At 43.4% G+C, this 27,396-nt stretch overlaps 1 protein-coding gene and 1 long non-coding RNA gene across 4 annotated transcripts in view; one reads left to right on the forward strand and one right to left on the reverse strand.

Moving 5' to 3' along the window:
* Positions 1–3,925: 3,925 nt before the first annotated feature.
* Positions 3,926–5,585, reverse strand: LOC137863186 (uncharacterized). 2 transcript variants are annotated; one of them, XR_011100759.1, is made up of 3 exons: positions 5,384–5,585; positions 4,960–5,031; positions 3,926–4,595 (listed from the first exon to the last, which is right to left on the reverse strand). It is a non-coding gene; the product is annotated as an uncharacterized lncRNA (long non-coding RNA). The 2 variants fall into 2 exon arrangements; XR_011100747.1 differs by lacking the exon at positions 5,384–5,585 and adding an exon at positions 5,125–5,377.
* Positions 5,586–5,651: 66 nt separating this feature from the next.
* Positions 5,652–27,396, forward strand: part of ACER3 (alkaline ceramidase 3) — a 51,941-nt gene continuing 30,196 nt past the window's right edge. Inside the window, exons 1-2 of one of the 2 annotated variants that reach the window (XM_068695924.1) lie at positions 5,652–5,907; positions 22,692–22,802. In XM_068695924.1, the coding sequence (XP_068552025.1) occupies positions 5,805–5,907; positions 22,692–22,802 (214 nt within the window). In that variant the 5' untranslated portion in view covers positions 5,652–5,804. Of the gene's footprint in view, positions 5,908–11,314; positions 11,401–22,691; positions 22,803–27,396 lie in introns of those variants that run through there. The other variant, XM_068695993.1, reaches the window with a different exon arrangement.

Below are 27,396 nucleotides of genomic sequence, written 5' to 3' on the forward strand. Positions count from 1 at the left end.
GAACAAATGGTCTGTGGGTGCTTTTTTGCCCACAAATTGAAAATTATAGAAAAAAAAAGGGTGAGATGCTGGTAATAACTAGTTCTAACTCTATCCCCACGATGATTTGGGGTAGAAAAGCTTTAGCCCTTATCCCTCACAGGCTTTAGATTAGCCTCTCCCTGCCTCACAGGCGGTTTGCTCAACAGTATTTTGCCTTCAAAATTCACCTGAAGTCACCCTTATATTTTGGGGACTTCAATTCTTGCATTAAGGTGGTCACGGATCAGCCTCTGCTCAGTCTCCATCTGACCATAGACCAAAACTGGAAAGAGGGGGAAGGATGGATAAGCCAGGACTTCAAGCCTGTGGTGCCAGGGCTTCTCCAAGTTTTTCAGTCCCAGATGGACTCGGTTCTGCCTGTTCAAGCCCTGGAGAGAGCCAACATTTTGTGGCTCTCATCCTCTGGTCTCTCTCTCCTTCTAGGTTTGATATAGGAAGTTTCGAAGTTGTCCTAAGGCTAGCATGCTCCACTGAGTGGTGCAATATGTAAAAGCGAGGCTGCTTGCCATGAATGCCTGAACCGCAGCCAACTGAGGCCAAAGCAATTCCAAGAGTCCATTAGAGATCCCAGAAAACATAGCAGGAGGCTTACAGACCTCAAAGCAGAGTGGAGGGCTTTGCAGAACAGTATAAATGGGATTCAAGCCCTCAACTTCTGCAATCCAAAAATGCCAGACACCTATGGTCAATTCAGTCCCCAAAACACAAACGTTTTGTGCTCGTGGATGCAGAGCAGCTGAGAGCCGTATGTGCTACGACACTGGATCTAGGAAATATCCAGTGACCCCAGGGCATCCTGCCTGGCCTTCAGCTGCTGTTCCGAAAGGATCTCAAGTGACAACAGATGCCAGCACTTAAGGAAGTGAACGTGGACTTTAAGGCAGGATCCGAGTTAAGGTTAACAGGCTTAAATGCTTACAGAGTTCACGTGTGTCTCAGGCTGAGCTCGGTGTACGTAAATGGGTGCACAGAAGATAGCTTGCCTTATTTTTTTTCTAAGGAGAAGGCTGTTTACAAGTGTAACCAATGAATCATTATGGCATTTGCTTTTGCTTTTTTAAAGCATGAGAAGACTTCCAAAGAACAAAGGCAGACTGATTCCTGGATTCCTTTGAAAGTCAATGAGACCGAGGCACCTGCCATTTGTGCTTTCAGAAAGTCTTCCTCCCTTGATAGATCATCACTCCGTATTTCAGCTGAAATTGGTGTACATTTAGCAGAGATGTTTTGCAGCCGATAAGGGTTCTGATTCACATCTAGGGGTGATTTAAGCTCAGCTGAGTGGAAAAGTTACCAAGCTGAGCTCTCCTTTTGCACTTTCCCCAGCGCCAGCTGCTTCTCCCAGAGGAGTGGCTGAACAGCAGGTTTACCTTCTCCCGTACCAATTTCAGACCTGCAAATTAGTGCAAATTGACATAATTTTTATCTCTTGCTTAATGCACGAAAAAGCTGCAGGTGCTTGGAGATATCTACGCTTGCTGTCTACATTCTGGGTAGTAACCTGCGTGCAGATAAGCTTTAGTTTAATCCCTTGCTAGGAGTAAGCAAAACATCCTAATTTTAGCAAAACGGGACCTGCTTTGGACGTGACCATCTGCCTCAGCGTTTGATTCGAAAGCCTTTGGGATGTGTCTGTGCTAGACCCCGTCAGATAAGTTTGTACGAGGAAAAGGATGGAGAGGAAAAATGCTTTGAGGATTGGAGACAGAACCGAAAAACCGTCTGCGAGAGGGATGTTGGGGTCATAGGCGACACGAGAACTGAAGGCTGGCAGGAAGTGGGGGAATCCAAAGCTGAACTTCACCTCTGACACCGTCACATATTTCTATTGAATTCACTGCACTCAGAGGATTACTGTGGATGTAACTGAGAATGTGGCTCCTTGGTAGGCTGCACCCCCTTTCCTAAGTAGCTGTGCTCAGCAGTTCCTGTTTTCACCAACCCTATTCAAGTGGTTGAATTTATATCTGATCCTGTCAGAGCTTGGTGCTCACAGAATCCAGAGCGAAAATCTGTGACGCTGTCACCCACTACCACAGCCGCTTGCCAAAATGCACACAATATCCCCCAAAATATGACTAAGAGCAGTCATATTGCACTGGCAAATTCATGAATATTTATACGGCTCTAGGACTTCGTTGAAGCTTTACAAATGCATCGCTCCATTTAACTTCAGGAGATGTACCTGCTTTACCTAGCTACAAATAGGGAATCAGTTCTGCTGAAGTCTGCTGAAGTTTCTTGGACCAGATCCTTCGTCGTGTTAGGAAACGTCTTTTCTTTTTCATTCATTCACGTGCTGATAGTTTCTGTGATATTGCTTCAGGCATAATTATCATCAGCCTAACAACAGTGCTTATAAAGTGCCCTTAAACTTCAAAGCACTTTACAAAGAGTCTGATTCAGTCTTCTTCAATCCTGCTTTTAGCATCTTACTCATGCTATTTGCATTTAAATCAATGGGATAAATTACATGTTACACAGGATCAGGCTCGGGGGATGTAAAGGTGTTAATGACCTTCTGTACAGAGCAGACAATTGCCAGAAAGCTGCCAAAAACAGCATTTTGAGCTGAAGTATTTGGAAGCTGACGTGTTCATGGGACGTGAACTTTTTGAGCTGAGAAGCCTGTCTCGGGATTCCATGCCTAAGATGTTGTATATGCTATGACCCATTAAAATACAATACTAGAAGATGCACAGGCTCATAATTAACAAAAAAATAAAAATAAAAATAAAAATAAAAATAAAAATAAAAATAAAAATAAAAATAAAAATAAAAATAAAAATAAAAATAAAAATAAAAATAAAAATAATAAAAATAAAATGACCAGGCAATTTGCAGCACAAAATCCAGCTTTATTTCTGAACCAGTGACTGATACCTTTATTTTAACATTGTTAGTACCAAGCAGTGAAAACATCTTCAAGATTTTGCGTCAATTTTATCTCCTCCTTTGCATGCAATTACTGATGAGAAGGAATATGTACAGTCTCCTCCAGCATATGCAGCTCTAATGAGTTCTAATCAATCTGTTTGTTAGGACTCATTTTATACAGAAATTAAACAACCTGCAGAACAAGCCATGATAAAGTGTCTTCATAGTGAAGGGATTGAGAAAAAAAGTTCTTTAACATTCAGGTGTCATTTTCTGAATTTCATGGACCACGAAGAGAAACAGCTGAACCTGTGCAATTTTGGAACAGCAGCCCCATCTCAGACCCAAGCAGAACACTACTGGATCCACATGCTAAATTTACAGGGCATATCCCTCTAGTGGTGTAAACTGACATGACTCGATTAACTGATCCGCTAGTTTTCACTTAGGCCATGAGGTTTAGGGTGACACAAAACAGTGTGGAAAGAAGATCCTTTGCCATGTGCAACCAGGAGGAGCCACGGGAAATTACTCCACTGGCATGTGAGGTAAATTTTTAGTGATACTGAAAATAAGGACTTTGTGAGCTCCGTGTTAGTTTCTCTACTTGTTACTTCAAAAACGAGATATTCCCTCGGTGTGTCTTACAGATTAGACAAAGAAAATATAACACCTGGACACAAGTAGGTTTGACTATCTAGTTAGAGAAAACGCATTTAGATGCAAATAACCTCAGGCTGTCACATTATATCCAGTGTGGCAATCTACACTACAAAGCATAGCTAAGCATTACAGAGGAAAAGTACTGCTTTTAATATGTATTAACGTAGCAGCTGAGACAGTGAAAGTCGTGTTTGTAGAAAATGGATTTACCTTTAAAAAACAGTTTTAGAAAGAAAAGCATGTATTATAATGGTTTGTGGCTGTCTCTTAAATGCTATCCTTCTGAGAGTGCAGAAACTGAAAGGTTTGCCAGAGTTCAAAAGCAGAGATCCAAACCACAGAATAAGTCAGAAATAAAAGTTTATTAAAATGGAGAATACTACCGAAACACATCAAACAAATAAAAATTTCCCAATGATTCAAATTAAGTGCTAGCTATACATTTGAGCTTATCTTTCTCTCTCTTACCTAGAAAAAAATAGAATAACAATCCATGTAGTTATTGCCCACCCCATAAAATCTTTCATTAATTTATCCTCCTAGTTATACGCTAGTTTTGTGTCTGTCTTTCTTTTTCCTATTGCAATTACAAACCTTGTCATGTCCGGCATGCATATTAGATGAGAACAGAAACAAACATCAATATTTTAAATTATTTAAAACCAATTGTAACTGAATATGGTACATATTGTTTGTTCCCATTTTGTGCTCCTGCTGTGTCAGGGGGATATTTCTTTCTTCAGTTTCTGAACTGTAATTTCAAACTTTGAGTTATTTTCCTGTTAAGAGTTTTTAATCTTAATATGGTTAACCATGATAAGAAAAGATAGATCAGAGCCCTAGCAACTTCCTTACTATAAAAAACGAACATTCAAAAGTCCAAAAAGCTACTGTGCATCAACCAGACTAGATTCCTCCTCAAAATTCACAACCAGTTTTGTGCTTTTGAATCGGCTTGCTGCTCTTCCAGACCTCAGTCTCTAAAGTCTGAATACGGGGAAGATAATCTGGTTCTGAAAAAAGAAAAAGACAGGTCTGCATAAAAAAAATGCACAGCGATTTTGATGATGTTTTGACAGTCTAAATATTTTATCGTTGCAAACAGTAAGATTAATTTTGCTTTGAATGCTTTATATCATTACAAAAAACGTTGAACACGTTTCTGCATGATGTCGAAAGCACTTAGATACATGTTGAACCAAAGAAGGGAGGTTACTCTTCAGGGCAGATGCGTGTATTGTGGAGCACTTGAATTTACACTAGGAGAGGTCAGTATTTAGACCAGAGGGGTTTTTTTAGCTTACGGAAGGGGAGGCGAGAAGAAATAAAACGTGGCAAAAGGAGTTTGTGTGTTTTTATAGAATAAATTGTACTGACCAGTAGGTGTAACAACTGGGTAGAGCACTCAAGGTCTGCCTGAAGCTTCTCGTTACATCTTGGGACCTTTCCCTGAAACACAAAAAGCACACAGCGTTATCAGGCTTTCAGTTTTGCGTTTTTTTCCCCCCGTTTCAAGACTTTCTCTTTTTAGCTTGCATTTGCCTTTGGAAATGAACTCTGCATATTCACTTTGCATATTCCTGGTGTAAGTATAGTACACGTAGTAAGAGCGAGGAACTAAATAAAGGCATCAGCTGAGAGAAAACCCCCGTGTAGTAGGCAGCGCTATAAAAAACCTCCCTGCCTCCTTCCTCCGGCCCACGACTACGAGAAGCGCTCTCCTGTTCGTTTAAAAACAAGACACCAGCACATGACGAGCCTTTATTTTTTATAATAAAGAAGAAAACGGGGGGGAAACCACCTTTATGCCACCACAGCGACCCTGCGGGGGATGTTTGGGACTCAGAGGGGGGTGAGGAGAGAGCAGCGCAGCGAGGCCATGTCGCTGCCTGCGCTCAGCCGCCCTTTTCCCTCAGCATTTCCCCAAATTTCCCTTTTCCACCCCAAAATTTGCCTCGCCGCCACGCTTCCCCCCTCAGAGGGCGGCTCGGCAGGCCGGTCGCCATGACAACTCCCCATTTTTCTCCCCTTTTTTTTTAATTCTCGTTCCCCCCCCCCCCTCCTTCCAGCTCCGCCTTCGGCCGGGCGGGCCCAGCGGCGGCTCCCGCCCTCCAGCCGCCTTGCTCCGGGCCCTGGCCACCTTCCTTCCCCTCTTTTCCTTCCCTTCTTTTCCTTCCCTTCTCCTTCCCCCGGCTCCTCTGTGGCCTGGAGCGGTCACCGCCATGGCCCCGGCCGCTGACCGGGAGGGTTATTGGGGCCCCCCGACCTCCACCCTGGAGTGGTGCGAGGAGAACTACGCCGTCTCCTACTACATCGCCGAGTTCTGTGAGTGGCCGCCGACCCCAGCCCCGGCTTTTTCACCCCCTTATTCCCCCTCTCCTCTATCCCCACGGGTGTTTTGAGGGGTCCTCGCCCCACTCACGAAGCCCCGCTGAAGGGATTTCTCCCCCCCCCCCCCATCTTCCTCCATAGCCCCTTTAGATGGCGGGGTAGCGGTGGCCGGAGGCCCCTCAGCCAGCCGTGCTGTGTGGAAGCAGGGATTTTTTCTCTTTTCCTGACCCTTTTGCCTCAAAATATCCGTCTGAATGGTTCCTCCCACAGCTCACTGTGGTGTTTGGGCACCCGCTGTCCCAAAACTCTCCCCTCAGGCTGCGCCCCGAGCAGCGGTGGGGCAGGAGGAGGGGGAGACATCTTAGGGGTGAGGTGGGTCTTGGGGGGCTTGGTGCTGGAATAAAGTTGGTTTTACAGCACAGACCCATTTCTAGAGGATTCCCTCTTTGGGAAATAACTCGGGGCACCGTGCCATGAGGCCACACAGCTCTGCAGGATGACACCGAAATAGTTTGGGGAGGGAGAAGGTGTCCTTGTAGCCGACAGGCGCCTTGCTCTCCACCAGTTCCTCAGGGCTGCTTTTGCTGCAGGTGGTGGGCCTTACCTGTTACAACAGCCCTGAAGTACCTCAGGAGTCCTTCAGTTTGTTGTTTTGACCTCAAACTTCTGTTATTCAGGGCAGTCAGGGATTTATATGTGCGTGTATAAGCGTGCTTTAGAGAAAGAAGGAGGTTCTTCAACTCCAGGGTCATCCAGCAGGGCTGCATGGCTCTTGAGAAGCGCTATGTTGCGGTAGTGGGTAAGGGGTCAAGCCCTCTGTCACTGATATTTTGCCAAAAAATGCAGTGTTTTTGTGTCTTGTGACTTTAAAGGGTGTAGTAATTGTAGCACTACCACCAGGAGTTGTAGTGCTGCCACCAGGCAGACTCCCTGCCCTGCAAAACAAACCCTTCACACCTATATGGTAAGAGGCTGCTTTTGAAGCATTAAGATCCTAGGAAAAAAAATATTAAACAGGCTCTCCTCTCCTGAAGTGCTTGGAGCAGGCAATCCGAGAATGCCTCTCACATAGCTGGGATGCTTCTGCAGCGCTTTGGAAGAGCTTGGCAGGCAGGGGAGGGAAGGCTCTGGGACTCCTGGTGACAAACACAGGGGTGAGGAACCACCAGAAATAGTTGTGAAAGAGGTTGCAGAGTGTGGGAATGGGAAAAGAGTGAAAAACACTAGCACAAATGGCATAGAAACTCAGGGGGGGAAAGGGAAGTTGGCGCGTAGTTTTATGGCTGCTCAAGAGGGAACTTCATACGCTAAAATGGGACAAAGTGGGAAGTTCTTAAATAGACTGATGCTTTTGCAGAGTATGTATTTTTGTGTTTTCCTTGTGGTGAAAAGTAGCCTGTGAGATAATCTGCATAGGGAAGAGGAAGTACTGCTCCTTCACCCATGTGAGGATAAATTTGACTAGCATGTAAATTTGGAAATAATCTCCTGGCTGTCGGATGCGTGAACTGGTATTTTTCATCCGCTTCTGGATTATGCAGGAGAAAGAAGGTGGGATTAATGGTGGGAAGTGGAAAGGTGTGTGTTTGGAAGAAAAAGGGACCAATTATAGAAGGTCTGGTCCCTCCTGATGGTGTTAGTGTTTGGGACCACATTTTTTTTCAGCACAATTGTGCTGAAACAACTGCATTTAAGAGCTGTGCTAAACTTAGAGCGTTTAAATGGACCAAATTTAAAAAGCAGAACAGTAAATAAACCCGCTGTATTTTAGGACTGGCTTAACAGCAGATGATGTCAGTGGAGAAGTCACAATGGTTTAGATCTTATTCAGCAATAATTCTGTAGCTGCACTGTGAGGGTCAGAGGAAATACGTGTTTGTTTTTTGAGGATGTGGATTCACTGTAATTAAATTAAGCCTTAGCCAGCAAAAGTGGGTTGGCAACGTGTCTTTTGTAAAGCAGCTGAAGGGTCTTTCCCAACTGAGTCTGAAATACGTAATTTGAAGCTAATTATTTTAGAAGATCAGAGAGATGCTGTCCTGAAGACTTGATGCTTTAACAGAAGAGCTGAGAGTATATTTGGGGTCTCTGTGACCCAACTGCCTTTTGTGAGTTGCTGTGCCTTTATGGCCTCATTGCTCTTAAAAAAAACTCAAATTCAGAGACCAAACAAACCAGAAAGTACAAAAATATTTTTCTTATCTCGCTCAAAGCTCTCGTTGTGGTAATTCTTGATCATGCTGTTGAAGATACTGCTTTAAAAATGTGCAGCTTGTGTTACTTACCTTCCAGAATAGTGAAAATCAGTTTCTGACCTCATGCTGTCTTGATATGACCCAGTTGAGTTGGTGGCATACTTAAAATTTTTGCTTTGAATGCTTGTTGTAAATAATTTATAACAATAATCTATAAGAAATTATTGGAGGCCCAAAGCTTGAAGGGTACTGGTAGTTCCAGAAGAAATACTGTGTTTTCTTTAGATCTTCTTTAGATCTCTAAAGCGTGCTGAAGAGTCAAACTGAAAGCTTGGTTAGCAAATTAAGTCTATGTGGTATTTAACATTTTGTACCAAAATTACTACGCTGTGTTCCAGAAGCCTACGTGCTGTTCTTTGCCATTCACTCCTTCAAGAATTACTAAATGGTGGCAGCTAATCGGTAACCAGAGAAGTGAAGGTGAGGTAACGTGGGGCAGCGTTGTTTCTATAGCACTTCATATTTGCATTCTCTCCAAACACAATGACTTGTATTTACAGTCTTTTTTTTTTTTTTTTTAATAACAAAAAAAAAAATGCGTTTTCTTGCCTTGGGTCTGCACTTTGCCAATTTTCCTGCCTCGTGGAGGAGGATGACTAACTGCTCCGTGTCCTTCCTTAGGATATTAAACGGATTGAAATGGAAAAAAAAACAGATGTAAAGAATTACCGTGCCAACCTGTGTTAAGCACCAAAATGACTCTCATATCCCTCACTGATGAATTTTATTGCGTGGTGGAGTAATTCACTCATCAGGGTTCCTCGGGAGCTTTGGATCGACTCCCGTGTGCTGGAGGGCACGCAGTACAGGTGCATTTGTTTTGAGCTAATCCTTTCCACCTCCCAGTGCCTGGCTGCTGAGTTACCCCAGCTTCTGTGCTCCAAATAATAAGCAAGGAAAACACCCTCCTACCCCAACAACAGGATGTAAGGCCTGCTGTTTAAGGGCAAAATCGTTACATATTTTAGCGGGGGTGATGTTTCAGGTCAGTTTAGCCCACGTGGTGTTAAGTTTTTGGGGTCTGTTTTGATTTGAATGTCTCTGTGATAAGTGTTTCATCTTTTTTTGTGTTCATCCTTCTGAGAAGCATTCATCCTGTGCATGGCAACAAGTGGATGGACCCGATGTTTGTAGATTTCCGTTGCTGTAAACGTGGAGAGCAGCATGATTTAAACAGATGCTTTAAGCTGAAAAGAGCCCTCTGTGATACCTAGGGGTTTGTAATCCTCACTCAAACCTGTTGCTTTTTGTTTATCGTATTTCCATAACTTTCCTTGCCTTATGGAACTCATATTTCAGGGGAAAAAAAAAAGCAGATCATAAGAATCTGCCCACGTTTCTCGCCACTTCTGTTAGAGTTTCGTAAATCTTTCCTATTTCTGATCTAGACAAGGGGTAAGATGGCTGTTATTTGTGTGGTTAGGTGGGAGAGAGACACAGCGCCGTGAGAGAACTCCCAGCGTTATAAACAGTGACACAAAAATACCACTGTCTTTTCCGAGCAAAGTTACAAAAACAGTAGCTGAGCTGTCAACAAAGATACTTGGATCTCAGTTTCTGCATGAGGATCGTTACTTTGGAGCTTACCAACTAGCTAAACTTACTGAAAGTTAGAAAATGTCATCAGGATTGGGTGTTGACTGCCACATCCGCTGTCACCTGGGCCTCGTGGACATCCTGCTTCCTTCTCCACAGGCTTTGGAGAAGGACTGTTGAGCTAGGTACAATCCATGCGAGGCCAAATAAAAACCTGAAATAAAGCCAGCTGTGTCTGCCTTCAAGGGCTTACAAGAGCTCTGCCTGTCCTTTCAATAATAAAGTGGCAGGTGAAGGAAGAAGGGAGGATTAATTGGGTGTGATCAGCCCCGCTGCCTGGCTGCAGCTGAATTATTTAAAGACATGGTGACACTGATGATTTCTAAAGTGTGATTTAAAAGGAGACAATGCCACAGCCTCGCAGTCTGTAAGACTGAAATGGATCTGAGCGTGTAACTTCCCTGACCCAGGTGCAGGAAGCGTTTTGCCACAATTAATGTTTGAATTCTTTTGTGTCTCTTTGCCAGTTTCTAATCCATGAAGCAGCTCTACCTGTCACCCGGTGACAGCTCAACGTTTTCACGAGTGCTTTCGGGGCCAAAAGCTTCTGGAAAGCCCAAATTTGCCCGATCACCCAGCTCTCTTTTCTCCACCACCTTACAGAAACGCTTAAAGCTCGATGGATGCAGCGGTAACGCGCCGCACGTGTGTTTATCTGCTAATGGTGGCGCGCTCATTAAGTGACAATAAAATTCCCGTGTATGGATTAACACCGCATTTGATTACTCCGTAATTAGTGCTCCATACTCGGTGCTTGTACAGCTGGCAGTTGGACATCTGCCACTCCAAAGGGGAACAGAGCAGCGGCATTTCTACAATTTAATTTGGCGATGTGCAAACGAAGGCAGAGAGAGGCTTACCAACCGCACGATGTGAATTTACAGAGCATCTATTTGGAGCTCGGAATCGGGAGATTAATGCGAAATAAATCATGGTAAAGGAGCGCTGCTGACTTCTGGATGCCTTTAAAGGAGCCTTTAGTGACAGTTGTTATAGCTGAAAGACAAAAATGTCCTTAGGCTGTTTGGGATTTGTCCTTTTTTATTTTTTTTTTGAAACTGCTATTTATGTAATGTATTTTCCATATTTACTTGAGCCTTTTGCAGAACAGTGGGGAAGATGCTTTCTAAACAAAAGCAAGATTTAATAATCGTGGCAAAACTGTGCAGAGGAACCCTGGGAGCTGTCTTCAGTCCCCACAGCTCAGCAGTATATGGTCATTTCATCGTGCAGCGCGTGCAAGCACTGTTCATGTGGCTGTCTCCCTCTCTTACAAGCCTAAAAAAGCTCACAGAAAGCTTCACGGATCACAAAAGGTTAAGAAAATGCAAAGAGCTTTACTTTTTTATACATATTTTGAAGTAAAATTTATAATGCTAGAACCCTCTGAAAGGATTTTTAGGGCACAGCTGCCCACCTGTGATGGCTTTGAGTTAGGCTGTGTGGGCCTCGTTACTCCTGCCTTGTTAATTACAGATGGTTTTCAGCCTCAGTGAAGAAGCAAAGCTGCTGTGTGAATTAAAGGTGCTCGGCTGTGCTGTGGAGAATGTTACAGCCCTGAAAAACAGAGAAACGTTGTTCTAGCATCCGTTTTCTTACGATGAGCTGATGGGAGCATCTGAAGATCCCCGTACAGGCAAGAATCCCATGGGCAGCATTTAGGTTTGGGCAGAGACCCTTTTTGCAACTGAAAATGCACACAGAAAATACTCAGGTTCCAGGTGCTAGCTCAAAAATCCAGAGTTACTGACCAGACTAATTTATATATATATATTTTTAATTAACTTAGTTTCTCTGAGGAAGCATTCTGCATACCCGCAAATCCCTGGTGGAGCAGGAGCTCAGCGTGCCTGCAGCTCAAGAGGCAGGAGCAACCCCTCTGCCTCTCATTCTTGCTGGGAGAAGCACCCTGGGTTCCCCCCAACCTCACCAGGATCCTCTCCAGCTCTTTGCCTTTCCAGCAACTGGTGACTCAACCGTTGCAGAGCTTCCTGGGGGTAATTCCAATCTTGATTTCGGAATAGAGATTAACATCCAGTGGGGAATCTGTTTCCCAGCTGTACCCTGGGGTGTTAGTTTCTTTTATTCTTTTCTCCTGTTGGTACTGGTTTTGCTGGGGAGGCGTTGTTCCTCGGTTCCTTTGGGCTTGTTTCCAGAATCCAGCGTCCTTGGGGTGACCCAGCAATGCGTGGTATGTGTCTCCTGAAGGATCTCCAGTGGTCTCTGTGACAGAGGAGGGTATTTTCCTCTTAAACCTAGTCCAAGAAACATTGTCCTGATTCTCCTCGCGACCCAGGGGAGCCGGGGAGGAAGACAGGAGTGGGAGCTGGCTCAGCTGGGCAAGGTCCAGGTCATTAGTTTGAGACCTGACTCAACCTAATGACTCACAAGTTATAGATTTTTGGCTTTTGGCTTTGAGAAATAGGATCTGCAAGTCTGGCTTCCTCGGAGCTCTGATGCTGGCCCCAAGCTCCAGCACTGAGGCTACTCGCAGGCTCTTCAGGTGTTATATGTACAGAGTTGCGCTAGACGATATTTTGCTCGTGAGTAAAAGCTGATGCCTTTATCTTTTCTCTTTCTTTTCCCCCCAAGTCCTTTTTGCAGCTGTGGAAATGACCCATGCGAGCAGAGAGAACAAAAACCCCACAGTGCACTGAGCAGTGCGTGCATAAACAGCCTGGAGAAGCAAATTCTTCCCTTTAAACTTTGGATTTGCTCTCAGAAGCTCAAAAAGAGAACAGAAGCAAAGCGCTGCTGTTCGCAGCCCCTGGCACCTGCAGGTCTGCCCCCTGCAGCTGGGTGCAGCTGATGCCATCTCCATAAAGCTGCAGCAAGCTGCTGTCAGGTGAAAATTCCTGCTTTTCCTGGGAAGCAGCAGGGTGAAAACCAGCCGAGGTTCACCAGTTTGTATCCCTCGTCCCTTTTTCCAACTGGTGAGTGGAGTTGCTGAGAAGAATCAGCTCCGTTGACTCGTGGAGATGCCTTGGGAGGTAGCAGAGAAGTGCGCCGGGGTGGTGAAATCATACAGCAGCTGTTGTTTGCCTTCACTTCAACAAGCTGCCACGGCTTGGTGATCTGCGGTAGCGCTGTTGTTTTCCTCCCAGGCATTTGGGACTTGGTGGCTGTTAAATCTTTCAAGGCCCACATTTTAGCGTTGTCTGTCCAACATCAGCACGGTATTTGAATGCTAAAACTGCGTCCATCCTGGTTTAACTTTCCTTGTCTTCCTTCTTTCTCTGTTTCAGGCTGTAGAGGAATGTTTCCTAGTTCCTTTTCTTAAACATATCCCATTCCAAGCTCTTAAATTCTTGCCTTTAAACTCTTCTGTGCTGATCTCCATATGACTTCTGTATTAATTTCTCTTCTGCCCTATGAAAGCTTCCTCTGGCAGTCTTCAGGCTGCCATTTGTGCTGGAGATGTCATTCATTTTGTTTGGTTTTCAACTGTTTCACATCCTTACGCGCCGAAACTTTTGTGGGCCTGAGTGCTCGCCACCCTGAGCATGAACTGGAGCTGGTGTAATTAAAAAGAGGGTTGCCTAAAGCTTGAACCTTCAATATGTTGTGTACCTCTTGAGGGCTAATAGGCAGCTGCTGTTCTTTTATTCTTTTAATTTTTCAAGCGAGAACCTGGAAGTTGTCTCAAAATGGGCAGTGAAAAATAGAGTAGGAATTAGTAGTTCAAGTCCTGGGTTAGTGAGTTAAGTACAGCTGAAAGTCCTTGCTAGGTCTTTGTGTTAATTGGGAAAGGTGATGCAGGCTTCACAAGTGACACAAAGAAGAGGAGTGCATGTGTAAAAGAGACAAAGTTGGGTATTTAGGCCTGAAGAAGGAGAGTTAAAACCATTTCTGAGGTCAGATTCCTTTTTGTTTTGAATCATACATTGTGGTAAGTGCTGGGATTTTTAAGTTAGGGCAGCCCTGTGGAAAATTAACTTAGAGATGAGAATTCTCCTGGTTTACTGGTGAGGGAGGGAATGCCACCAACCAGTGCTGTGAAGGCTGCTTTGCACTGGTTTCATCATCTTGATGTGCTCCGTTTTTACCTTTGTCACCTACCATTTTCTTCTTAATTTTCTACCATCCATCTGGGGCAAAATGCAGAAGAATTGAGTGAAAAATCAGCAGGAGAGACTTCGGTCGTGCTGAGCACCCAGGGGAAATCCACAGCAGCAGGAAGAAAAGAAGGAAAGGAAGAGGATTTGGATTTTGAAGCAAGGCTGCTTAAATTAAAGCTACAACTGGCTGGCAAAGAGCACTAATCCGAGTTGTTCTGTGCCACTCACCATTCAGGGAGCAGCTACGGTGCCTCCAGGCGCTGAAGGGTGAGGACAGACAGATGCCAGCTGCCAAGAGCTGTGTTTTCTGCTCTGGGCAGGGCCCCAGGATTGAAGGAACCGGTGCAGACCTTGGACATGGAGCTGGGAGGCTGAAACCAGCACGGTAGGAGAAAAGCGAAGAGGAGGGAATCAAGCCTGATGGAAATGCCACGGATGATACCTGTAACATATTGGTCTCTGATTTTAGGACTGGCTCAAGAGCAAGCCTGCTCTTCTTCCTTGTCTCCTTCCTGCTTGACATCTGCAGCCTGGCTTAAAATAACATTTAAGAGACGTTTTGTTTCCCACTCAAGGCTGTAATAGCAGCAAATCTGCCCTTCAGCAACGAGCTTATTGCATGTAATGCTCTGACTTTACATCATCTCAGCCTAATCGCTCCTGACTTTGATTGCGTTTTCCAGCTGTAAGCACTTGCTTTTGGTGCACTTCGTAGATTGATTTTTTTATTAGATGATGTGTCTGTGTCGACTGTTTTAGCTTCAGATTTACTGGCAAAATCCTTCCAGGTGTTCCTCAGCCTAATTGGTCTGCTCGCTGCCGTCTCAGGTGCACGTTTCCCAGGGAAATTCTGTTCTCTTTTCCACGAGGCTTCCCGTGCTCCAGGAAAGCAACATTGAGAGGTGACAGGATGGTACAGCGGCTAATTGGGATGCAAATTTATTTATTGTAGACTACTTATCTGTGGGTATCTTGGATTGGAAAGGAAAATATACTGTAAAGGAGGTGTGCGTCACCCTGTACGTCCAGGTTTCTTCTTGCAAACTCCAAAAATGACCAAGGGTAGATTTTGGTGATCTGGTTTTGTCAAATACAGTTACATTTAGTGAAGTGGTCCCTTCAAAACCCCAAAAACATTTATTAGGGCTTCAGAATACCCTGTGCTTGTGGCAGGCCTAGGTGGCATTGACGTCGTTACAGCCATAGTAAGACAATTAGCAGAGCTGGGCTTTGAGAAGCGTGGCTATTCTGATTTAGCTCCAGTAGCTGTCTTTATTCCACACCTCAGAACATTCTCCTTGCAGTTGCATTCCTAATTTTCTGGTAGACTTCACAGTTGGTCCCCCACGTTTTGTCCTCTGCCCTCCAAAGCTGTTCTTGACCCCCTTCTGAGGAACAGAAGGAACATCTCATGCAGATCTCGGACTGGTGTCATGAAGGGCTTCAAGCGAACCCCTCAAAAAAAGAAAAATCAGTCATCCTTCCTCAGAAAAATCACCGTTCCAGGTTCTTGGTTGTCAGACACTTTTTCTTCTTTTTGCAATAAAATTCCAGGAGAAGTAGGACTCTGTTATGCTACACGTTGTAAGAACTGCTCATAACAATGTTGTTTCTGGAAAGTGTACAGTCCTTACTCTTTCAGACTCTTCACTCTAAAACTTAACCACATCACCTCTTGTAAATTAACTCATTTTTATTGTGGTAGGTGAGGATGGTCTAGTGGCCAGAGAAACACTTTGGTGCTTGAAAGTCCTGGCTTTGGTTTTGGGGCTCAAGCACCCTCTTTTAACCCGTCTTCCTCTTGCAGGGGTGTTGAGGATAAGCACACAGGAGCCTGGAGTGGCTCAGGCATTGCAGTAACAGAAACCAAACAGGTGATGGATCTGTTTTTGGTTTTCATTCTCAAATCTAAAACTTCGTAGCCCAGCAATGGATGTTTCACCATGTGAGATGAAATCTTCACTGTGAACTCGAATGTTGTACTTACGGGATTGCACAGATGCTGGATTCTGGTGAAGAAATGCACGGACTTGTAAGATTTCCTTTTGTGTAGCATTAACTGGCATGCATTTGTTTTATTTTTAGTATAACATCCATGAGAAGCAAGGTGGGTGCCGGTCCAATTAGAGCCTAATTTTCTGCACTACACGGCAGCAAAGCGCTTGGCAGAGAGGTGAGGGGAAAGCAAAGGATGGCTTGATTGTAACCCAGGGCGATCCCGAAGCAGTTTAATAACAAGTGCTTTTGTAAGCCCTGCATACCAAAGAGAGGCTTGTGCCTTTAGAAAATCCACCCACGCTTCACAGGTTTGAACCGAGCGTTCTCCTGCGTGCGGTGTTAGTCAGGGGCGTTGAGAGCTTTTTCTCCTAATTACCTCCCGCGCTCTGATTGCTGTGAAGAGCACAAATGTAACACGAAATGCCGTGATCGGGGTAAAGAAGTCTGCAAAAATATTGGCTGAAGGGACCCAGTGAATGCCAAGGGGGCGAGTTGTGGGGCAGGAAGCGTGGAAGGCCATAAATCAGGATGTGTTGCTTGACCCAGCATGTTGGAACTGCTCGGAAATGAGCACGGCGAATAAAAATCAAATTGCCTTGTTAATAATTAATCACTTTTTTCCCCCTAAAATTACCTCGTTGCCTCTCCCTGAGCCACTAAATCACTGAAATGCTTCACCTGGGCACGTTTTGTCTGGAAGGCTGCCAGCCTACATCCACGTATCCTGAAGAAATGGAGACGCAGCAAGGGGGAAGCAGCCTAGGAGACCTCAAAGCGCAGGTTCTGGGTTCTGCATTCATGGAATCAGAGAATATCCCGAACATGGAAGGGACCTACAAGGATCATCCAACTCCTGGACTTCAACTACATCTACTTCATCTTCATCTGCAGCCTTGTGGCGTGTTGTCCAGGCTCGTTTGAAACTGCTCCAGGACTTCTTTTGGGGAGAAAACCTGGTTTCCAAATAAACTCAGCTTCTGGGTGTTCCACCTGAATTTCCCTTTTCCTCGTCAATGCTGACCAAAAGGCTCTTTTTTAGTAATACAAATGTGTTTTTTTTTTCAATCCCTGCACCCTGTAAACCTGCTGACTTCTGTGTCTCTTGCTTGTAGCTGCTGCCTGGCCTGCATTTAGGTAGCTGTTTTTTTTTTTTCTCCAAGTCTTTCTTTTCCTTTGTAGTGCTCTGTGTTGCTCTTATCTGAAGCCCTCTGGCTTCTCCCCGCTGTATTTTCTCCCAAGACGGGTTTCACATTGCCAAGGTCTATACACAGCTGGGTTAATACAGTGTTCTGTAATGTGCTTACGCTATCATGTTTTCCTATTGTGTTTTGTCTTTCTACAGAGCTCACTGTTACAATTCTGGTGATTTATACAAAAATTGATCTTTAGATTTCTATTCTTTAAATACTTAGGGACATAGGGACATACAGTCTCTCTGATAACCCCTTATTTTGAGTTGTTATTTATCTGTCCCTGTTTTTATGGTTCTTCAGGAAGTTTTCATACGTAGCTATACGGTTCAGTGATTGCCTCGCTGTTTCCTCAGGTGGTGTTTTCTCATTTTGTTGTTGGAGATGTGGTGGCTAACACAAGCTGCAACTTCAGTTAAGGGCCAGGTAAACAAAATGAGGGCTTGCTTAGGGTTTGGTAAGGAGACTGGAGGAATTACAAGAGGCAGGAATCAGATCTCATCACTTAAAAGCATTCCCGGCTTCCCTTTTTTCCTTTAAGGATAGATCTGCGAAGCTGACATCGATCTCACGCGCATCATGCAGCAGGGAGCTCGGTAATCACCTCCTGGCAAAGCTCCCGTCGGGATGACTCGTCTTCCTCCCCTCGAGGCCCTTTAGAAATATCAAATGGAGACGGGAGATTCATTTCCTGACCCTCCAAAGCGTGGTTATTGTGGGCTTGGAAGAGGCAGATATTAAAAAAGGCTGGTGGAGGTGAAGATTTGAATCTCATTTCCCGAATCCTTTCTGTCTTGTTGCTTCCTGGTGCTCAGGGCCCCAGGACTGCTCTTTTTGTGCTGTTCTTTTGCTGATATTCTCTGAGCGTGCTCATCTTTGGTTTCGTATCCCTGGAGATACTTCCACAAGAAGCCTTCTTTAAGAGAAGGTATTCCCATGGTAGGTGGTCGCCTACACGCCCACACCAGCATGTTGCTTCCCAAGCTCTTTACGTCTGGTAAACCCTGCAGTTTGCACCAGAGCTGCCAGAGATGATGCCAGAAACACGAGCTGTGACAGAGAGCTTGCATCTGAAATCCTCTAGAAGGATGATTCAAGTTCTGCGTGTGTCATGAAACCATCTGACAGGCTTTGTTTGTTAACATCAGTTCTGTTTTTTCATACAGGGATGGAAAAAGGGAAAGCTCCAGGAGCCAGGTAGCGCCCTAAAGCTGACTGTGCCATGCACTGTGACACATGTGCAATGGAACAGACTTTATCAGCCTCAAAATCTCGTTTAATTTGTAATTACAAGGGGATGCTTTGGGTTTATAGGAGCTTAGGTGTCTATCTTTTAGGAATTAGCATCCCCTGCCCTCTCCTGTGTTTCACCGTGAGCTGCAGTTGTCTGTAAGGGTAGGCTGAAAGCCTGCATTGAATATCATCAATATAAGTTCTGATCTTAAATGAGCTTTCAATATATAGCCAGCTGTTTAAACTGGAAAAAAAAGTTCTTTGCTGTCTGGAGGTAACAGTTATTTCTGTTGGGGTTTGGGTCTTGTAGAAACTATCCAGGAATCCAAAGTGTGACAGTGAGCAAGAGACTGAAAACACTTTTATGTTTGAAAAGGTCAATGCCAGTTCATAAAACTGAACAGGAGGAAGGAAGGATCTCTGTCAGGGTTTTGTCTGGGATCAAGGTAATTTTCTCCGTAAGGGCTCACGTGCTGCAGTGTTTGGGATTTGGGATGAGAATAACACTGATAACACACCGACTTTTGGCTGTCACAGAGCAGTGCTCACAGAGCAGGAGGTGATAATTTTTGCTGCTGCTTTTAAATACCACTTTTCCTCCTTTGTTGAAAACATCTCCTGTATCCTAGCTCCATGTGCAGTGCTCCTGATGCTTTTACATCCTGCGAGGTATTTTCTTTATGACCACCTTCTGTTATCACTTGACGTATCTACAACGTAGCTTGTTTTATCCTTTTGACTTCTCATCCAAATTTATTGCAGAAATGACTTACTAATATAGAAGTAACTACATTTTGGGGGGAAATAGGTTATAAAAGTAGGATCCTTCAAATTTGTGTACTCCAGCTCTGTGAAGCTTTTCATGTGAGAATAAGTAATATATTGTGCCCATGTTAGCTTGTAAATACTGTTTCCAAGTTTTTGCTTATAATTTTGGTCTGTGATGTGATTTCAGTCCTTGTACAGATCTTTGTGCATTTATGGTACTGTATATATATATTTTTTAAGACCTGAGGATGATTGAATGAACATGCGTAGTAAAACAAAACAAAAAGCTTGGTGTTTTTTACTCTTGTGTTGGTATCACAGCGTGCAGGTGTGTGAAACACAGATACAGCTCTACTCCACATTTATTAAAGGTTAGTTTATTTCTTCCTTTGTCAGTATTCCTGTAGTTCAAACAGCTCCCGTGGATCCTTGGCATTTATCCATGGTGTGTTTGCAGAGCACAGTTTCATTCTCTCCAGCCTTTGTTGGGCGAGGGGAGCTAAACCATTTTTGTCCCTTCCCATACTGTAGGTTCCCACCTTACCCTCGCAGCTGAGTGATGCTCCTGATGTAATTTTCCATTTATTGGTAAAAACAGAACATCATTTTCCACTGCTGGCTTTCGTGAAGACTTCGTTATTTCCCTGCCTATCCTGGAAATAAATTTGGGGGTGCCTTTTAGGTGCCTTCCAGTGATGGCTTATGGTTGTCACCGTACAGTCTCTGTTCTCTTTTCTGCCTCTTCAAATAAATCAATCCTATGTTTGGAATAAGGATTCACCTTCATATGGCAAGGCATATTCTCGGTCACAATATTTCTAGTACTGGTCCAGTACCCAAGGAATCCAGTACTGAAATGTAAGAATTCAGTACAGAGTTAAACCCAAAGCCAGCTCTTTTATCAGCTCTTTTTTTTCCCCCATTTTCAACTTCCATATCCATTTCCTTCAAAGCTTGTTTCATGTCCTTGTTCTCTAATTAACTTGGGAGTAATAGGGCTGCAGTTACTTGTATCGCCTTTTCCTTCTTTCTTGGTGTTGTTTGCTAATCTCTGGGCATGTCTCCCTGCCGTTTTTGATGGAATTAGTTAAGAAATTTTTAAAAATCCCCTTTAATTTGAGCTATTCTGTGAGGATAATCCTGCAAAGACTATCAGGACTTCTAGGAAATCTGCACTCCGGGGGACCTTAGGTTTAACAGTGGCCTTGTAATTTTTCTTCTTGAAAGAAGTAATTTTCCTAGCAGCATGCCCGAGTACTTCATTCATTGTTCTCCTACCCCCATTTCCTTTATTTAAAATAAAAAAAAAAAAGCCCAGTTTTCAATAACTGTTTTGCAAATAGGCATGCCTAATCCGTGCTGCAAACGGGCTGAACAATACGGGCCAGAAAGCGCCGAGAAGGAGCGGCAGGGATTTACAGCTACATTAGGCCCCCGGTATTTCCTCTCCCAGCAAGATGCTCCTAGATTAAATGCTCATAAATTTCCCGTAATTTAACCTAATTACAGCTTTGCAGGAAGTGTCGAGACCTTTGCTTTCCTACGGAGGCATCTCTTTGCTGCGTTCCTGTGTCCGTTTAGGCTTGTTAGCCTGCTGCAGATCTCCGTGGCTGTCACGTGCCTTCCCTCCCACCCAGGGACAAGCAGCGCAGGATTTCTTTTGTTCGGCGCTTGCAGGTTTGGGTTTTTGCCAGCTTTTTGCCCGTTGCGTAATAAAACGACCTAAAACAATGATGTTTATGTGATGTCTAGTAAGGTCTCCATGAAATGGGTGCGTTTGAGAGCTCCTCCTGAAAGCAACAGACTTGCTGCCCGGTCTGGGTGTAGCCTTTACTTTGTTTTTTAAGATTTTTAAGATTAAAACATCATTTTAATGATGTTTTTAAAACATCATTTTAAAACATCATTTTAATGATGTTTTTGTGTGGTTTATGGGAGGAGGCGGCGATGGACCCTGGTTTGCAGCAGCTTTCTGCCAAGCCTGGTCTCTGGAGAGAGCAAATCCCTGCCCATTGCATCCCTGCAGGAACGCTGCGAGAGGTTAATGCTTCCCCCAAGAAACAAGGCATGAAAAACCTCTGGGTTGGTACAAACCTGAACGTATTTACAGAGCTGGTTTGATTTCAGCTGGGTTTCTGTTCCATGGGGGAACCTCTCTGCAGAGCTGCCCCGAGGAATGACATCTCTGGCGTGGTTGTCATAAGTTGGTGAGGCTCGTGGTTGTGCAGGAGGTGATGTTAAATCAGAAAAGAATGGTTCGTGTTGGATGGAATGCTTATCTGGTCAAGAAGAGTATCTCAAACTGAGATTTGGATTTAATTTGTTGGATCTGCAAAGTTAACTTATTAAGGCTGACTGGGTGTGCTTCTTACCATGGGTCCTGAAATAACCACTTCTGCCAGGGGTTAAATTCCCTGTAAACCTGTAAAATAGGGATTTCTGTTCCCAGAGATGCTGGGATCATACCTTGGGGTTTTGTGATCGTAGTCTGGCAGTTATCACTTCTCTATGGTATGGATCTTGGAGGGTAGATCTGAAAAGCAGGTGCTTGGATGTGCTCAGATGTGGTCTGCTCACTCTCATTCTGTGTTTTACATGCTTCCAGGAGTTTCTGCCAAACACAAAAGGCAGAAATAATTGTTCTTGGCCTCTCCGTATCCTCATACATCGTACTTGTCATGGAGATATTTGGAAATCAGAGTTAAAACTTTAACTGTATATATTTAACTGATGGCATGTGAAAATTTGCAGCTTAATTAATGTAAATGGTGTTCTGCCTTTTTCTATACCAGCTCTTGCTCAAATTGCACGTCATCTCATTCCCGTTACAAAGCCTTTATTCTCAAAATTAGGATTTGTGGTTGGGCACAGAGGTTGAATCTCCGTCCCTTCTGCTCAGAAATTTACATTTCCTTTTGCCTCACTTGCATTTCTTACCATTTCATTGCGCTTTTGTGATGGCCACGACAGTTTGAAAACCTGTCAGTGGGAGAGTGGTCTTGAAATGAGAAAACAAGAGGAAAGAAAGGTTTCTTTGTCTTTCCCGGTGCTGGAAGCATCATCCTACCCTCTGGTATTGGAGCTCTTGATGAGCTTTGGCACTTGCCTGCCATGCTGAGCATTAGGGGCTGCTTTTTGCTGGTCCTTATCGTGCCCTCTTGCAGTCCCTGATCTTGTGGTGTGATCTGTGATGCAGCCCCACCTCAGGTTTGTTCTGTGTGCTCTGGGAAGACGGAAGAGCTTTTGTTGAGGAATGGGTCACTTTGTGACCTTAAAGCATCTTGAAGGTGGTGTGGAGGAGAGAGTTAAGGGAAGGAAAACCATTGAAAACCATATTTGGGGCTTTCGTATCCTTAAGGAGTTGGGTTTTAATTCATGTGCTGTTCGATCAGGGTAACCCTACCACCATCTAAGCCAATCTTTCCAGTTAATTTATTTTTTTATTGCTCTCCAAATATGTGTAAAAGGATAAAAGAGAACCATTTAGCCTTCAAATAGTTAACCACGTTGTACCAAAATTTAACCACATGTTACATATGAAAGCAGAAGACAGTTTCAAAAAGGGGCAGCATTCTGGATGGGAACTGTAGAAGCAGCCTTTAATGAATGAACGTAGCTGTGCTTATTTAAAATGCCCGGTACCCAGTTCTAAACCTCTGCTTTTTGTTTCTGTCCTACAGGGAACACAGTGAGTAACCTGATTTTCATTCTACCTCCAATCTATGGTGCGATTCAGACCTATAAAGATGGCCTTGAAAAACGGTATTTAGCTGCCTATTTGTGTCTTACAGGTATGTGTAACACTTAATTTGCTCTTTCATTCTAAAGAGAGCCCAGATGTGCAATGAACAGTATCTGAATGTGAATAAATCGAGTACTAGAATCCAAAGACTACCTGTGGAAACTTTAACGGTTTAATAAAATTGAGGTTTGTGTTAACAGAGAAGTGGCATTTGTTGGAGAGGCGTGAAGCTAGAGTTCACTAAATAACTTCATGAGGTTTTAAAGTGATCCGTTTCTGGCATCTGTGCTCTCTGATGGTTTACAGAGGGTATGTGGTCCTGCTTTCAAGCAGTTTAATGCTGTATTAGTGTGGGTTTTAACACTTCTGTGGGAAAGTAATACAACAAATGGGAAAGATCTTAGAGGAATTGGAGAGGCATTCTTTCATGAGTTGGAATTTGTGTTCAGTTCTTTGGCACATACCACCCAACAACCTGACTGCCATCGTATTTAGGAAGCTTTGCAGGGATGGAAAAACAACCTGACATTGTGAACTGCTTTCTAAAATGGCAAAATACAGAAAAGAAACATCTCCCTTTAGAATCTCACTCATATAACTTAAAATCATGTTCCTTATGCGGAAAGGAGGTGTTTTAAGATGATTCAGACTTGGCAGTTGGTCTCGAGAAGTGGATTTCACAGAATTTGTGTTTCACGGGATTTCTGTGTTTGCTGTAGCTCCCATCTTTGGGGAAGCAATCTCCTTCAGTCTTCTCAGTGGTGAGAGACTGGTTTACTGTAAATGTTACTTCTACGACTGGCATACCCATGTATTTTGATAAAACACTTCTGAAAAGCAGATACCCATATGCTAAACATACTCTTGGTGCCAATGAAGCTGTAACATACGCTAGGTACAGCTTCAGGGTTTTTTCAATTTCTTGGAGACCCAACTCGGCTTTGATAATAAAAAAAATAATAATAAAGAAAAGCAGCAGCAATGTACAGCCGTGGAAGTTTCTGACTGCCTTCCAAGTAGCCATTTGTAGGCGTTTTATGGTTATTCATTTCTGTCCCAGTATAAAATAGTTTGGTAGAAGGAATTTCTGAGGGTCAAAGTTTCCTTCTTAAAAGACAGAATGAAACTAAGCACTTGCTGAAGTTGATTCTTCCCTTATTCTTGAACCAAAGTATCCTATGCTACCATTTTTTTAAAAATGGAAAAAAAAAAAACACACTGTATTTCAGTCTCAGTATTTACCATAAATAGTGGCTGCCTCCACCAGTAATGCTTTGTGATGGGTAAAATATGCCAGTATTTGAACAGAACATCAGGATGTCACACCAAGACTGCCAGAAGGATTTCCAGCCCTCAATGGGCTTCCTGTGTACCATTTAATGCGACTGTTTAAAAGAAGTCTGTCTTTGCTTATGATACATAATTTTTTAAACGTTTTTTGTACTGTTCTTGGTTTTTGGGAAGGGGAGCTCAGCATCCAGACTTGGTAGCAGTGCTGCGAGGCAGTCCTGAGCTCCAGCTGAGCTCTGCTCCTCTTTAGCTGGGCAGAAGCCTTTGGCTCCTGTCCGTAGTGATAATGAAAGTCAAGCCATACGAGCATTTGTTGTCTTGGGACCTAACGTTTCAGGTCAGTCTTCAAAACGTTTCTCTTCTGTTTTGTGTCCACTTCAGTGGAGTGTTTCACAGCAGTTAAAAAAAACAAAACAAAACAAAAAAAACGGGATGTAGGCAGCTTTATCACTTCTCAGTGAAAAAACAGGAACAGGAAAGGATGCTTTGGAATCACAAACCTCTTAACATGTGTTCTACTATCGAATAAAGCAGCAAATGAGTAGCTAAATAGAATTTTAAATATAGTTGAAACGTGCCAAGACCGTTAGCATTCTCAGCATGTGAATGAGTGAGAAGAGAGGGTAAGTGTACAGAAATATATTTTTGTGAGAAACTGCAAGAGAATACCTTTTCCTTACAACAATTTCATTTAACAGATTTCACTCTGTGTAAGTAATTTCTTACAAAGAAATAGACTGAATCCATAAAGGAACAGTGAATTTAGCACAAAACTGCTGATTTCACTTCAGGCAGCATGCTTCGTTAAAAGACCACAGAGTAGAACTGCTAACTAGCTAATAACATCAGTGGGTTGTTCTGTTAAAGCAGGGAGTCTTCCACGATTCTGCTACGAAGATGGAGGTGGACACTTTAGTTAGGTTTTAACAACTTTGATTACTGAGATTTTACAAGAAGTTGAAGCAGCTGTCAAAGCGGCCGCTGCAATTCCATCTGTTGGCGTTTGAGAACATAAGACGTGTTGTTTCTAGACATTGTTGTGATCCAAATCAGCTGTTTCATTTGGATGCATCCAGACATTTAGCTGATTGTCAGCTCCTTTGTGTTTCAGCACGCTGTGCTCAGTGCTTCACTTCATACCCTACAATTTTCCTCTTTGAACCGAGTGCCTATTGAATTAGGAGGGCACTGTTTGTTTCACGTACGTGCTAAGATCCCAAGCTGGCAGGACGAGAAGGGGGATTTCTAAGTAACTATTTAAATGAATTCCTTGTTCATTCTGGTGCCAAGGCTGAGTTGTGCTTTTCAGCAAGTTCTTTGAGATCCAGCACGCTGTTCCCAGCCCTCGTTTCTGCTGCACTTCAGCTCAAAGGGCATATTGTCAGTGAACTCAGCACAAGCTGGATCAGATTTTTAAGCTTTGGAGAACTATAGAAAATAACCAAGCTAAAATTACTAAGAATAATCTTAAGCAATTACTTTAGCATTTTGCATCTCGCAAAGCAGGTAGGACAAATCAGACTGTTGCTGCCTCAAAGAACGTGCAGATGTTTGGGATTTTGGTGCTGTGACGTTTTAGCAGGTTCCACCTTTGTGGTTCCCAAATGGTTTATATTCTACAAGGGTCTTAATTTGAATATATTTGTATTTATTTCTGAACTTTATTTCCATTGAAATTCTGTATCTGCAAGATGAGTTGTTAGAAGTCCTTCACCCGAAATTAATTCCCTTATTGTTACCTAAGAGCCAAAGAGGAGGTGCACAAGCCATGTCAGTGTTTGTAAATCAGACGTGCTCGGGGACATTCCTGAGTGCTGAAGCCAAGCAGCGTGGAACAGCCCCGTGTCTGTTCATTTTAGCCTCCCAGACGAGGTGACCGTGTACAAATTCACTGTCAGGGCTCCTCTGGCTGCTGGATGGTGCCTGGGAGCTGCTCAGGGTCACTCCTGTCTCTTAGGCAGTGGAGGGGAAATCATTTTTAAGTGTTTAAAACAAAGTAATTCAATTAAAATAATTCGTTTAACTCTGCTTTTTCTTTCATTCTTTGGCTGTTCACGGTACAGCATGTTGCTCCTCGTTAGTTCAGCTCCATTATTTTAAGAAACTGTATTTGGGTTTCAGCTCCAGATTCGGTCAGCTCTGTGTAGTTTTGATATCTAGTACACATGTAGATACCAAAATAAATGTGTTTGTATGTGGAGCCTGCCCTTAACATCCACCCTGCCCTTAATAATGTTTAGTGTAGGACCTGTACAGCTTAAATTCACATCTATGAAATCCTAACAAACCGATTTTTCTATAAAAGCGTAGGCTTGTGATAAAAAAATCTGAATGCTGATGGACAGTCTTATATCAAAAATGAATGACAGTTAATTAAGACACCTCTAATTCTTCCTCAAACGATTGAAAATTTAAGATTTATTAAGGTCAGTCTCAGATTCAAATCCTGAGAGTTTACTTGGTGTGTATCTGGAGTTGGATCTCAGGCATAATTACTTCTAGTATGGACATTGCCTTGAAATCTCAGTGTTTTGAGCACAGTAAAATAAATACGCGTTTATTTACGTGTATCCCTCATAACTGGAGTGGTTCATCAACGACCTCTTTGTCATAAACAATGTTGCTTCAAATGGTGTTAAACTTCCCAATTGCTAGGAAGTTTTTGGTGAGTTGAGCTCCTTTCCAAAAGGAAATAAAAGGAGAGAAAAATGGTAACTTCTGCTTACAAGATACGGATAAAATCTGTTGCTCAGCTCGTCAGTGGCTATATGGGGAAGCTGCTTCTATTAAAAAGCACTGGAATTGCTGTGATCGTGATCACTTGTCTTGTGAAAATTACAAAGCTGGTAGAACATCTCAAGGCAGCAGTGGTTTTGTGAAGCCAACACTCCCTGGAAATGCCTTGATCCTGAAGTTATTATGTGATAAAAAGTACATCTGCAGATAGCTGCATTCCGGTAGATCTGCACGTAGAAGCTGCACACACAGACACCCAGGCTTAAGCAATAAACCACTATTTATTGGAGAGAAATACAGGTCAAGCCCCTTGTAAGCTTGCTTTAAGCCTGACAGATAGAGGTGATGTGTTCTGAGCGTATCAGAGGAAGTACAGATTTCCTTGCAACACTTGGCATGTTATAGGTGTTTCTTCTTTTCCCTTTTTGAAAAGTTTCAGCGCTGAACTCGGATATACTGAGCCACGAAACAGCAACTCAGCACAGCGTGTGTGGTTTAAGACATTATTTGCCTTCTGCTGAAGCTTGGAAGTTGCATGGTAGTGTCAGTGAGGCAGAGCATCACCTACGGTGTGGTTCATCATCTCTTAATGCATTTTCCTTTTTATTTTTTTAAAT

Source organism: Anas acuta, chromosome 1 (assembly GCF_963932015.1).
Source record: "Anas acuta chromosome 1, bAnaAcu1.1, whole genome shotgun sequence".
Classification (NCBI taxonomy): domain Eukaryota; kingdom Metazoa; phylum Chordata; class Aves; order Anseriformes; family Anatidae; genus Anas; species Anas acuta.